This window comes from Netta rufina (assembly GCF_964035555.1).
Source record: "Netta rufina genome assembly, chromosome: 1".
NCBI classification, from domain to species: domain Eukaryota; kingdom Metazoa; phylum Chordata; class Aves; order Anseriformes; family Anatidae; genus Netta; species Netta rufina.
The window spans coordinates 141370162-141384040 of record NC_140123.1 but is presented as its reverse complement, the minus strand read 5'-3'; the positions used below and the strand labels follow the sequence as shown (position 1 = coordinate 141384040).

Genomic DNA, 13879 nt, shown 5'->3' with positions numbered 1-13879 from the left:
GTTCTAAACATAACGCTTGTAAAGCTGCCCTACTTTAAGATGCAGTGAGAATTCTGTCGGTGCTGAGAACACACACCTACTCTGAGTTCCCTTGCTTCTGCACAATCCACAGTGTGGGGTGGTTGGAAGGTGTGATTTTGCCAGCTGCCAAGAGTAGGGACACAACTTGGACAACTCTTTGCTTCAATGTGGATTTAGAACATGATATGCTTGTGCAGCAACTGTGTAGCCATCATAACTAGAGTGGTGTGGAGGCGCAAGTATGCTGACAGTTGTGTTGTAATTCCTAAACTAATAGTATCCGTGACTCAGTCAAAGGCCTTAAAATGACCTTAAAATGTGGCACGCTGGACAGAAGCATTACCAGCTCCATCAGACTTACTGAGATGGAATAAACCAGAACCATGACAAAGAATGTGTTATAGATACAGGGGGGATGGCTAAGAACAGCTATGGCTTCACATTTTAGTCTTCATAGGGTATATTTTTGTATATTCCCATTGCTTGAGGATTTTAGAACAATATATTGTTAAGGCACGCAGGCAGATGGCCAGCTGTGGCCTGAGGTAAAACTGGTAACAACGAGAGAAACTGTTGGATGTTGCAGACAACGGAAGAAGAAAAGTGGCTGCCTAGCACTAACCTATGTCTGAATTTATGAGATGATGGCAGGAGAAGCTACTAGACATTACATATAGTGAAAGGGGAGTTGTAGGGACTTTGCTCAAATCAGCAGAAGGTGAAGGGGCTGTTAGCTTACTGGGGGTACTAACTAAAGCTGAAAATACCAAATAAAGGTGTAAAGTTAGAAAAACAGGGACAGTGATGAAAATCTAGAGGCTTGTGCAACTATTTAGGAGGGGAGGAAAAGTATAATAGAAGGTAAAGCAAACCCTGAATGTTTGGGTTACCTGTCAAGCAGTGCTGTGCTTGAACAATACATGAAGCAAGACAATAAACCCGTCGTGCTGACATTATGTCTGTCTTGCCATGCATGTCTGACTTGCTTAAGTGCTCACAGTTATCTGGAAGGTTTCCCATAATGCTGACAAACAGACACCTGGAGGGGATGGACAGGCCAAAATGCTTTAATACATAACACACTTTAATGCTGGATTTATTACTGATATTTAATAAATAAATTTATTTTAAAGAAATCAGTGTTTTCACTGAAACATATGCTCATTACCTACAATTCCAGCAGGGCTACAGAACTGCATTATGTTTTGCCCAAACTGTTAAGAGGAAGTGTTGTCTCCTTTCTGGTGGCTCAGTTTGTTAGGTTTGCTGAAAGGTCTTAAAGACAAGTGGGCATATCCAGAAACATAATTGATGTAATTTGCCTTTTTAATTTGCAAAATGAATGGTTGGTCTTTATTTTAAAACCTCTAGTTCTGAAATTCCCAAACCATGGGAGATGATTCTGCAATTTCTTATCGAGATTGCTGATTCCTACGTAGATACTGAAGTACTAGACTAGGATTTCAGAAACACCTGAAGCGAGATGCTGTCCGTTCTCCCAGCAGGTGGCAACAGAACGACAGGCTACAGCTCTGAAAAGGACATAGGGAAGCCTTTGTATGACCCATTTATCTCACTTAGGAAGGTATCACAATGCATGGGAAATGCAAAGTACATGCACCATGTACTGTCTACACATGCATAAAATTAAAAACAAGAGAGGTTTTTATATAATAAATATATCAAATAACTTCTTAGGAAGGCATGGTTTTGTAAGTTGGCACATTACTGTTCCAAATTGATCTACAATTCTTCCAGTATTGAGTGAGACACTTAGATAACTGTATCTGCAGGGAGGGCTGCACATCTGGCAGAGGAGGTGGCTTCCATGAGATAAAGGAGTTACCATCCTTCATTCGCCTGTTAACTTATTTAGCTCTCTAGGCAGAAGAGAACTGATAGATCACAGGACTTAGTGGTTGTGAGCTCAGGATCTGTTGTGCAGTACTTCTAAGCTCTAGATTATTAAAAAAAATCTATTTTCAGAAATTTTTAAATAGAGAAAAAGGTGCAGGGTTTTGTATGAGTGTTATTTTTTTTTAATCCCTCTAAGAGGTGGGTTTTGCTAATATCATAAACGATTGGAGATGGTAACTCCCAAGTGCACTGCTCTGTTGTGTGGCTCTGGAAGGCACCTATGGCACAGCACAGGAAGCCCTTGAAGCACATCCAGACCCTTCCAGCTGAGTCTAGTCTGTGACGAGGCCTGTATGGGACATACCCTGTATGAGGAAGGTTAAGCCCAGAGGCCAGGTCACCATCTACCCACACAGGTTGAATGACAGCAGTGAGCAAGATGACTTTTTTCCAAGAATCCAGGCCCAGGACATCTGCCTGGTCTTTCTCTGGAGAAAGTCTAGAGGTCCACCCTGGAGTCACAGAAACTCACTGGTACCTGGGAGCAGTCCCACGCTGTGCTTTCAGGTTACCCTCTGAATCAAGACTGAGGGCTTTCTGCCTAAGCACTCAGAAACAGGGGTGGACAGCACAAAATAAGGAAATCCACACTTCATGAAAAATACTGTGCCCAGATCTGCTGGGCAACACAAGACTGGCAAGTCTGTAGTCTTGGGACAGTTGAGTTTGAGTGGTATGGGCAGAGGAGTGATTAACACAGAGTCAAAGAGGTGCTCTCCCTGCCTACTTCAGAAGAGAGGAGAAGGGCAATGGAGGAACAGAGAAAGTGCAGACATGGATGTAGTGGGTTTACGTGGTAAGGTTTTGGTAGCAGGGAGCCATAGGGGTGGTTTCTGTGAGAAGGATCTAGAAGCTGCCCCATGTTTGGTAAGGGCCCCACTGCTGACCAGAGCTGAGTCAGTAAGTGATGTTGTTTGCGCCTCTGTGAGAGCAGATTTAAGACAGGGAAAAAAACGCTGTGCCACACAGCAGCTGGGAGAGTGAGAGGAGTGAGGAACAGCCTTGCAGGCGCCAAGGTCAGTGAAGAAGGAGGGGGAGAGGTGCTCCAGGTGCTGGAGCAGAAGTCCCCTGCGGCCTGTGGTGAGGAGCATGGCTGTCCCCCTGCAGCCCATGGAGTACCACGGTGGAGCAGGGTTCCACGCTGCAGCCCGTGGAGGAGACCACGGTGGAGCAGGTGGCCCTGCACCGACGGAGGCTGCTGCCTGTGGAAGACCCCTGCCGGAGCAGATTCCAGGCCGGACCTGTAGCCCGTGGAGGGGAGACCACGCAGGAGCAGGTGACCTGGCAGGAGCTGCTGCCCGTAGGGGAGCCAGGTTGGAGCAGTTTGCTCCTGAGGGATGGACCCCGTGGTACGGACCCATATCTGGAGCAGTTCTGGAAGAGCTGCTGCCTGTGGGAAGCCCACGCCGGATCAGTTCATCAAGGACTGCATCCCATGGGAGGGACCCCACAGCACAGGGGACGAGAGTGACCGAGAAGGAGCGGCAGAGAAGTGCTGTAGACTGACCATAACCCCCATTCCCCTGTTCCCCTGCGCTGCTCAGGGGGAGGAGGAAGAAGAGGGTGGATTGGGGGGGGAAGGTGCTTTTGGTTTCTTTCCTTTGTTTCTCACTTCTTTAGCTTGTTAGTAATAAGCAATAAATCTTACTATCTCCCTATGCAGTTTGTTTTGCCCGTTACAATAATTACTACGTGATCTCTTTGTCCTTATCTCAACCTTTGAGCCCTTTTCATCGTATTTTCTCCCCGTTCCTCTCTGAGGAGGGGGAGTGAGAGAGCGGCTGTGGTGGAACTCGGCTGCCCACTCGAGCGGAACCATGACAATGGACTAAGTTGCAAATGGCTTAGTAATTCAGAGTGCTTTGGTAGCTGTGAGATCTGACACGTTGACTCAAAAAATGCCTAAGAGGATGTGGGTACTGGATTGTCTAAAGTATTTGCTGTGAGACTTTTTCCTGAGATGATTCTCTGAACAGAGCTCTACATCTGGTGGCGCTGTGAGCTTTGACATTTCAGATTGCCTAGCACACGAGCTGGACTGGGATGTTACAAGTTCCACTGGGAGAACACTGGAGCAATCTTCCTCTGCCTTAAAGCTATGATGATCTGATGGCTTTCTGAAGAAGCAGCAGACAGAAATTATCATGGGAAACCTTCCTTTGCAGCTTTTCCTAGCCAAAATCAGAGGAGGGATTTGCAGGTTTTTGTAAAGAACACACACTCACACACACACAAAGAATATACCAAAGTAAATGTGAGCTTATAAAAAACAGCACAAACTACTTTGTGTAGTTAAAATGTAGGAGTTAAAGCAGAATATACTTTGATGCTGGTTGTCAACAGTAGCAGAACAATCTATTAATACCATAGCAAAGTAGATTAACCTAAAATTTAGGAATTGGGAATTTATATTTCTGCTGATCAAACATCATACTAAATAGCATATTTCTAAAGATGGGATACATAATACCCAGATTAAAGTAATTAAGAGTGCCTCTCGCAATTTTTGTAACCAAAGAGTTGAAATGATGAGGATTTGTCCACTGAGTGAAGCTGATTCTTTCCAGTGCTGAGCTAATGCAGGAAGAAAAAAAAAAGTGGAGGAGACTGCCCTAATTTGGTGTCTGAACATTTGTGTGATGCCTCCAGCTATTTCTTGCAGTAAGTACTGCAATGGGAACCAAATTTCTTTCTGTATTTCAACAGACAAGTTAGACTCTACACTGAAAGCTGTCCCATGCTGCTGAGAGCCCAGATGGCTGTACCTAGAAAGAGAAGCAATAGAAGGATTGAAATGCTAACAGAGAGACAGCTGGAGTATGGGCAGAAATAAGTCAGGCCAGCATTTAAGAGCACACTTCAAAACAGTAACTACATTTATGTTTCAGTTCTCAATTTTTGCTTTGTCTTCTGCCCTTCTCTGTTCCATTCATATTTCCTTATGCACTCTTGATCTTCTGTATTGGAATTTAGGAATGAGTCTTGGCATGCTGTCAGACAATGAATGGAAAATTTAGGAATGATTTTATTGGAAAATTTAGGAATGATTCTTGGCATGCTGTCAGAACAGGGAATTGGAATGGCATCTCTCTTGCATGTGACATGTACATATAGTACTCAGGTGTTAGAAAGCATAGTGTGAAACGTGTTACATGGCTGCACTCAAATTTAAAAATCATGCAGAACCAGATGAGACTAAATCTGAAATCTGGGGTAGATCTGAGCCCTGCCTATCTGGATGAATTTGCATACGTGGGGTGGCTGGGAGGGCAGGAGGCGGTGATGCAGAAGGCAGAACTGAGGAGTCTCTGACCTATTCCCCAGAGCACTATGACACTGAAGTGCAGCAGCAGGTGCCTGGTACTGGCCAGGCTGCCTCCTGCCCTGCAGCTCAAAGCTGAGCTCCTGCAAAGACCTGCCATCACTGATCTGAGAGGGAAGGGAACACCACTGGAGACACCATGGTAAGGGGGAATGTGTGGGATCACACACATCCCCATACTGGGACCGGGAGGATTATGGGTGAGGGCAGCCAGGGGGATTTGCCATAATCAGTGGTTTGTGCCACAAAGTCTGATCTCCCTCGCTAGTCGTAGCATGGAGGAGTGTCAGAATACCTCACCGGGGCAGTAAGGCATGCTGATCCAACGTTTTCTTCAGAGAGTCTCAAATTAGTAAAATTATAAGATAAATTAGATTGGGAGTCTTTGCTTTCTAGTATTCTCTGTTGTGACTATATTTTCTCAAGACAAGTTAATTTTCGTATGAAATAATCCTTTAGAAATAAAACAGAGAGGTTACTTACCTTTGTGTCTGTTTTATATTAATTCACCCCCAATGGCCGTACTGTTCATAGTTATACAATGTATATGTGTGTTTCTGGAGTGCATGAAGGTTTTTATACGTGTATGTGCTGAAGTAAATAAGAAATATTTTTAATAGATTTTGAATAGATCCATAGAAATATCTCAAAACCTCTTATAAAGTGAAAAATAAAAAAATCACCTTGTACTGATTTATGTCTAGCACTGAGTCTTATTCTGGTGTGGAGAACTATGTTACTCTCTGCCAGTACAGCTGTAGACCCAAAATGAGAGCGCTCATTTCACAGGCAAGAGACGCGCTTCTGTACGTTCGTCATGCCTTAAGACAGACCAAGCCTTCTACAGTTAGGGTAGTGAGTATGTTTCAGGAATAGCAGTGAACATCTGCAAGACTAAAGCCTGTCTTTTTACAGTAAATATTTAGGCCAGGTAGTAATCTGTTTTTTTAACAATCAAAGCAGTCATAGGTTTCATTTCATGAAGGACCCTTTCTACTGTCTCTTGCTGGATAAAAGGTCAGGTTCACAATATGTAAGATAGGACCCAGCACATCAGTGATGCAATGCGAAATACGAGTTTGGAGTCTGCTCAAAATTTAAATATCATGTAGAGATCAGTTTACTTTGCTTGTGACTCTGAAGAAGGCCCACTCTTTTTCCTGCTAAAAGTCTGACATCTATTTTAAAGCCATTTACTATGCAAAATTAAATCCCTGTTACTGTCTTCTCTACTTGTCAGAATATTTCCAAATGATAGCTGGGATAGAAGACGGGAATTGAAACCAGGAGTCACAGCAGGAATCCTGGCTCAAAAGGCAGAGTTGAGGTACTGCTTCAAACCAGTGCCACTGGAAGCTCAGTCTAAAAGGAAAGGAACTGGTTCTGCAGTTTTTGACTGTAGTCCTATACTAAGATCTACAATATTAACTTTCTAAGGCAACATTCACTTGTTACATCTGTGAAAAAAAAAAAAAAAAAAGATTGCTGATTTTAAAAAATGGTTCCAAGTATTGCTTGACTTTTAATTGTAGCTTTGCTCTAGAAGATATTCTGTTAAAAAGTCACCTTGCCTCATTTCTGTGTTTAAAAGGAAAGAGATTTTTTTCTTTCTTGCTGTCAGCCTTGTAGATTCACATTGGGATCTAAATGAAGAGCATGAGTTTGCATTGTGCAAAACCAGTATTAATTGAACTTGTTAAGCCCAAATTTGCCTTCAGTTTCTCCTGAGTACTCCTCCAGATTGTGACTCTACTACAACATACCAGTCAATGAAGACTCATCATCACTCAAATAACTCAGATACTTTTGCACAACTGAACTGAAAAAAACAAGGTTGCACAAGTACACTTCAGAGCATGTTGCATATGCTGCCACAAATGAATCCTGAGTCAGCAACTTAAAAATGAGTGGTGAATAGAAATAATATATTTCCTTGAATGAAATATTTAGATTGATTTTCCACATTCACGTGAACTTCTGAGGATGACCACCTGTGGCAGTGGTGACTTCTAAAACTCCACTTGCTTCTGAAAAATAGGTTTAGTTATTGCTAATTTGTGAAGAAAACTGCTCCAGAGACATTGCTGGTCATACATTCTGCCTGAGAATTTAGTGTTTGGGGAAGATATATTTGACTGTCAGGTCACAGGATGAGTTTGCAGGATTAGCAGTTACATGATAATAATAATAGTTAATAATAATAATTAATGATAGATAATAATAATAATAATAAGTTTACTGGCTATACCTGCTCTTTTGTCATTGGATATATCTACATTACAAACCAAAAATGACTGGGGACCATTATCTGACCTTGAGATGAGGTAGCATACCTCACTTCATACTTAGGCATCTTTTTCCCTCTCCAAAGTCAGGCAGTAGTGAATGAGCTGCTCTCTGGAAACCATTCTTGACAACAAGTTGTCCTCTGAATGGGGCTTAAGCATTGTCTCGTTAAGTATGAACTGGCACAAGCCAAAACTGTGCCAGAGTGTGTGCTAATTATCAGTCAGCACAGGCTATCCAGACTTTTTCACTCACTAGTGTAGACAGGGCTATTGAGATCACAAAGGTGGAGTTCAGAAGACTACAATTACAATTGCTCCAAAGCAGAAACGGAGGCTGAAAAACTCCACATGGTCTGTAACTGCCTTACTTACAAAACTTCCTTTCCCTTCACTCAGTGGCATAAAAGTCTGGACCAACTCAGAACTATCTGCTCTATGATTCTTTTTCTGAACTTATAAAATCCAGCACCAGGTTCTTCATTCTCTTGTACTCAGAGTGCAAAGGCTTTTCAGCAGTTGGCATCTCCCTAGTTTAGTCTGGTATTACATACGTTGTTTCCCTTTCATTAATGTTAAAAGCTACCACAACAATTATGTTCAAAATTATGTAAATAAGCACATTGTATGCAGTGACAGTGCCTTAATAAGAAGTGCACCTGCAGTGTAAAATTCACAGCTGGTTCAGGAGCTTGAAAGAACATTTTTCAGCCAAGAGAATCTGAAATAATTTCCTGAGGTGAATACTGCTGAAAGGAGTTCTTCCAAGTTTCCACTCTGGTGTGCTATCAGAGGGTAAAAGGATCCAAAGACATCACCTGTCTTGGGTTACATACGGTTGAAAAATACCATATGGCTGTGTCAGGTTCCAGCCTGAAGTAAAAATAAACTCAACTGGGATGTGTTCCTCAGCATAGCCAATCTGTAGGAGGAAAGGTGGGTTTTGTGTATCTGAAATTATGTATTTTTTCAACTTACTTTCATGTACTCATGTGTTACTGCACATAGAGCTCCATTTTTAAAGAGCTGTACCAACCTTTTGTCTGTATGCATACAGTCTCACTGTAGCCATGAGGTCAAACAAACAAATGAAATGCTGCCAGTGACAAACAATATTTTTGAAAAGCTGGGAAAACGTAACTGTTAGGAATAAGGAATATTAATGCACATTGGGTTTCCTGACCCTCTCTCTGCTCTCTCTCCCTAGCGTGAGTGCATCTCCATTCATGTCGGCCAGGCTGGAGTTCAGATAGGAAATGCGTGCTGGGAACTCTTCTGCCTGGAGCACGGCATTCAGCCGGATGGCACCTTCAAGGACCAGAACAGTCAACTCAACTACGATGACTCTTTTACCACGTTTTTCAATGAAACAGTCACTGGGAAGCACGTGCCACGGGCTGTAATGGTGGATTTGGAACCAAGTGTAGTAGGTCAGTATAAAAATAATTTTATTTTTTTACATTCCTAGAAAATGGAGAAGAGCTTACTCTTCCTAATATTACAATGGTGTGTCACCATCCTCCACTAGAACAAAGAAGCACACCCTTTGTATCTTGGTCTCCCTTCAGACAGAATAAAATTAATTTTCTTGTGACAATGAATGCCAGATTCTGTCATGACTCTGTTATCTCTGTAGGTGTTACAAACCTAGAAATGGCAGGATCACCAGCAGTTCAGTAGCTAGTATTCATGGTTTGTATGACTTTTCTTTGCAAAAACCTTTAACTCTTAGTTTTGTTTATCATGACATTTTTGCCGCCTGAGTTCTGCTTTTTTTCTCCACTTTGGATTCAAAGTGTGAGGCTGACAGTTTCTTTCCAGGAAAAAATGAGATTTCTAAAATCTCATTTGGGGTGCCTGGGAAGAACCCAAATTTTTTCTTCCAAGTCACACTGTTTTTCTTGTGATTTGTACTTGGCAAAGTTCTTGAGAAAAGAACAGCTTTTGCAGATGGATACAGTTACTACAACAAATCAACACAATGCATCAATGAAAATATTCTTAGGAAACAGTTTTCCCTTCTCCAGCACCTGTTTTTTTTTTGTTCATTTCTGGGTCAAGGCCTCCCATGACTGAAAGCTTGCCAACTTGCTGGCAGTGGAGCACAGCCACGCAGTTTCTTACAATTTCTCTCTCTTGGTCAGATGAAGTGCGGGCTGGCACCTTCCGGCAGCTTTTCCATCCAGAACAACTGATCACTGGAAAGGAAGACGCAGCTAATAACTATGCCCGTGGCCACTACACCATTGGCAAGGAAAGCATTGATGTGGTACTTGATCGTGTTCGTAAGCTGGTAAGTCACAGTAGTTTTGTAGTAGTTTGGTTCTGCTGAAGGAAGAAGTGCAGAACAGGAAGCTTCCTACCTACAAATCAAACTAACAGTTTAGAAAAGTAATTGCAAGACATACAGAGGCATCCTTACTAATCCAAGAGAAGGAAGTCTAGCAGTTCACTTTCTGGTTGTATGGCTCCAGATATTCTTAAAAGATGGTTCTGAATATGTAATTCTTCGTCATTAGCACAGCACTAGAGCACCCAGACTGATACAGAAGGTTGGATTAGGTACGTTGCTGGTTTCAGTTAGACTAACTAAAAGAAGTGTGAAGTTCAGAGAAAGAAGCTCTATAGGTAAGAGGCTAATTTGTATGTCAGAAATTGAACCAGTGAAGGAAGCAAAGAACAGGATTATCAGCAATTCCTTCTCAAGAAGGACCTGAAACATGTCCTGTATACTGCTGATAACTGCTCTCTCCTTCACCTCAGAATAAGCAAACGTAGTCTTTCATTATTTTACAGCCACTATTCTTAGTCCTTTCTCTTTTGGTTTCTAGACAGATGCCTGTTCTGGACTGCAGGGATTCTTGATCTTCCACAGCTTTGGTGGGGGCACTGGCTCTGGCTTCACCTCCTTGCTGATGGAGCGCCTCTCTGTGGATTACGGAAAGAAGTCCAAACTAGAGTTTGCCATTTACCCTGCCCCTCAGGTCTCCACCGCTGTGGTGGAACCCTACAATTCTATCCTCACCACACACACCACCCTGGAACACTCAGACTGTGCTTTCATGGTGGACAATGAGGCTATTTATGATATCTGTCGCAGAAACCTAGACATTGAGCGCCCAACTTACACTAACCTCAACCGCCTCATCAGCCAGATTGTCTCCTCCATCACCGCCTCGCTGCGCTTTGATGGTGCCCTCAACGTGGATCTGACAGAGTTCCAGACAAACCTGGTTCCCTACCCACGCATCCACTTCCCCTTAGTGACCTACGCCCCCATCATCTCCTCTGACAGAGCATATCATGAGCAGCTCTCGGTGGCTGAAATCACCAATGCCTGCTTTGAGCCCAACAACCAGATGGTGAAGTGTGACCCACGACATGGGAAGTACATGGCCTGCTGCATGCTCTATCGAGGTGATGTAGTTCCCAAAGATGTCAATGTAGCAATTGCTGCCATCAAGACCAAGAGAAATATCCAGTTTGTTGACTGGTGTCCAACAGGCTTCAAGGTGAGAATGCCATGAGTTTCTCTTTAACGCTTAAAGTCTAGCTGAAAACTTGTATTTAAAGTTTTAGATCTTGCATGTTTTTCACTAGTGAGAAGAATGAACCTAAGAAAGGTGTGTGTGTATACAATGCGGCCTTTCTCCTAATGACATCCCACTGACACAGAATTGTAAATACTTACATAAAAGGATATTTGATGTGTATGAGTTAAAATCTAAAGAAGGATTATTTTCAGAGCTGAATGTGTAAAAGACAGTGAGTGTTCCCTCTGAAGCAGCAACTAAAACTAAGGAAACACTGAAACTAATACATTCAATAAAGGTAATGCTGATATTACAGAAGCTGTCAATTAACCCTCCCACACAGAAATCTTACACAGCATGTCTCCTTTGGCTACACAGTAGTGCTGAGAACCATAATTTCTACAGCAATACAGACATTAACATTGGAAAACATTTGTCATTCAAAAAGCTTGCTTAATAAACTGAACACTTTTAACCAGGTACCAACTTTCTGTATTAGTTTGTACAGAGTTACCTTGGTAAAACTGTATGTTCAGTGTTGTGTAGCTGTTTAGAAAGCCAGGAAGTTGCCAGTGTGCATTAAACAGCTATTAAAATGATCATGTATCAAACTATGTATAACCTTTTTTTTTTTTTTTTGGCAGGTGCCATTCAGTAGTTTTGATAGTGGCACCCCTCTACCGCAGCATCCATAATGTTACTCACGCTTTTTTCTACTCTGTGACTGCTTCCTGCACTTTTTCTTATTTCTCTTATATTCCTAATTCCAGGTTGGGATCAACTATCAACCTCCCACAGTAGTTCCTGGCGGAGACCTCGCCCAAGTTCAGCGAGCAGTCTGCATGCTGAGCAACACCACAGCCATTGCAGAGGCCTGGGCAAGGCTCGACCACAAGTTTGATCTGATGTACGCCAAGAGAGCCTTTGTGCACTGGTATGTGGGTGAAGGTATGGAGGAAGGAGAATTTGCAGAGGCTCGTGAGGACCTAGCTGCCCTGGAGAAGGACTATGAAGAAGTGGGAACTGACTCATTTGAAGAAGAAAACGATGGGGAGTAATTTTAAACTATATGTTGCTCCCAGTGAGCCCAGAATTGTCTCTGTATCACTGTATTGTACGTCTGCCATTATGTCACCCCTTTGTATGCAATATACAGAAATATAGAAGGGGTCATGTAAGGACATTTTTTATTCCATACACCACAAGTAAATTGCACTGTAAGATATGATCAGTTGTAGTAATGTGCCACCACTCCCAGTGATACACAAAGTGTTGCTTTCATTCCTTGCACATTTAACGTAAGCCTCTTCAAGCTCTAACATACGGTAAAAACACTGTAGTCCAATATATACAAGCTTATAGTGGAGCACGGTGAAACAGCATAGATTTCAAATCTCAAATTTGGCATACTTTTGCCTTCTGCTTGTTGGCATTGCAAAAAATAATGACTTTGGAGAAATGGATCCTCTGCTCTGTGGTTCACTATCCTCTGTTTCTTTGAAACACTACTTCTGATAAAACATTTTAATCAGAAATGTTAAAGCAGTGCTTTTTTTTTCCAGATTTGGAGGATAAATACCTATGCCTTGAAACAAATATCCCTTTTGGTTGCATCCAAGGCTTTATGGCTGCAGCAGGTGAAATCTTTTTTTCTGTCTCTGAAATTCTCTAAGTGAGAAAATTGCCTCTTTAAAACAAACAAACAAAGAAACAAACACCATTTTTTCTTTTTACATTATCCCTATTGAGTCATAAAACATTTAAGTATTTACCTGAATGGTTCTTCCTCTGCAAGCAGCATTCTCTACTTTACTGAGCAGACCATGGTGCCATCTGTGGCAATGTTTACTTAGCGAACCACCTGCAAGTGAGTATGCAATACAGCTATTTGAATGCTCACTCAAAGATAATTCAAAGTAGTGATCAAAGATTTTGTATTGATAGGATTCACATCCTAGGCAATGACAGTCTTTCTTGACTAGGAGAACCCTCAGCAATTTTTTATCTAGATATAGGGTCCTGATGGAGTGCACCCACAAGTGAGGGAGCCGGCAGGAGTCACTGCGAGGCCACTCTGGATAATCTTTGATTGATCATGGCAAGTGCCCGAAGACTGGAAGAAAGCAAATGTCACTTCTATCTTCAAAAAAGGCAAGGAAGAGGATCCAGGGAATTATATGTTGGTCAGCGTCACCTTGATCCTTGAGCAGCTAATCCTGGACACCACTTACAGGCACATGAACAGCAAGACAACCAACAGAAGTAGTCAGCATGGATTCACCAAGTCGTGCCTGACTAACTTGATAAACTTCTATGATGAAATGAGTAGCCTGGTAGATTAGGGGACAGCAGTGAGTATAGCCTACCTAGACTTCAGTAAGGCTTTTGACAGTCTCTGATCAGATCCTCGTAGAGAAGCTGTTGAAGTACAGGCTGGACGAGCAGTGAAGCAGATTGTAAGTTGTCTGAACAGCCAAGACTAAAGGGTGCGGATCAGTGGTGCAAAGTTGGAGGCCAGTAACTAGTGGTGTACCTTAGGCATCAATACTGGGTCCAGCTGTGTTCAACATCTTCATTAATGATCCAGACAATCACACAACGGTTGAAGCTGGAAGGGCAAGTTGAATGGCCTCTGGAGGCCATCTGGTCCAAATCCCCTGCTTAAGCAGGGACACCTACAGCACAGTCACCAGGACCACGTCCAGATGGCTTTAGAAAATCTCCGAAGAGGGAGACTCCACAATCTCTCTGGGCAACCTGTGCCAGGGCTTAATCATCAGCACAATAAAAAAAGTTTCCTA

The 13879-nt window shown here is 42.5% G+C and overlaps 1 protein-coding gene across 2 annotated transcripts; it reads left to right on the top strand.

Moving 5' to 3' along the window:
- The first annotated feature begins 5251 nt into the window (after positions 1 to 5251).
- LOC311222266 (tubulin alpha-8 chain) lies at positions 5252 to 12306 on the top strand. Of its 2 annotated transcripts, none has more exons than XM_084306452.1 (5): positions 5252 to 5402; positions 8753 to 8975; positions 9690 to 9838; positions 10377 to 11057; positions 11849 to 12306. In XM_084306452.1, the coding sequence occupies exons 1-5, from the start codon at positions 5400 to 5402 to the stop codon at positions 12134 to 12136; spliced, it is 1344 nt and encodes a 447-aa protein (XP_084162578.1). In that variant the 5' UTR covers positions 5252 to 5399; the 3' UTR covers positions 12137 to 12306. The 2 variants fall into 2 exon arrangements, with proteins under 2 accessions (XP_084162578.1, XP_084162579.1); XM_084306453.1 differs by lacking the exon at positions 5252 to 5402 and adding an exon at positions 6515 to 6587.
- The last annotated feature ends 1573 nt before the right edge of the window (positions 12307 to 13879 follow it).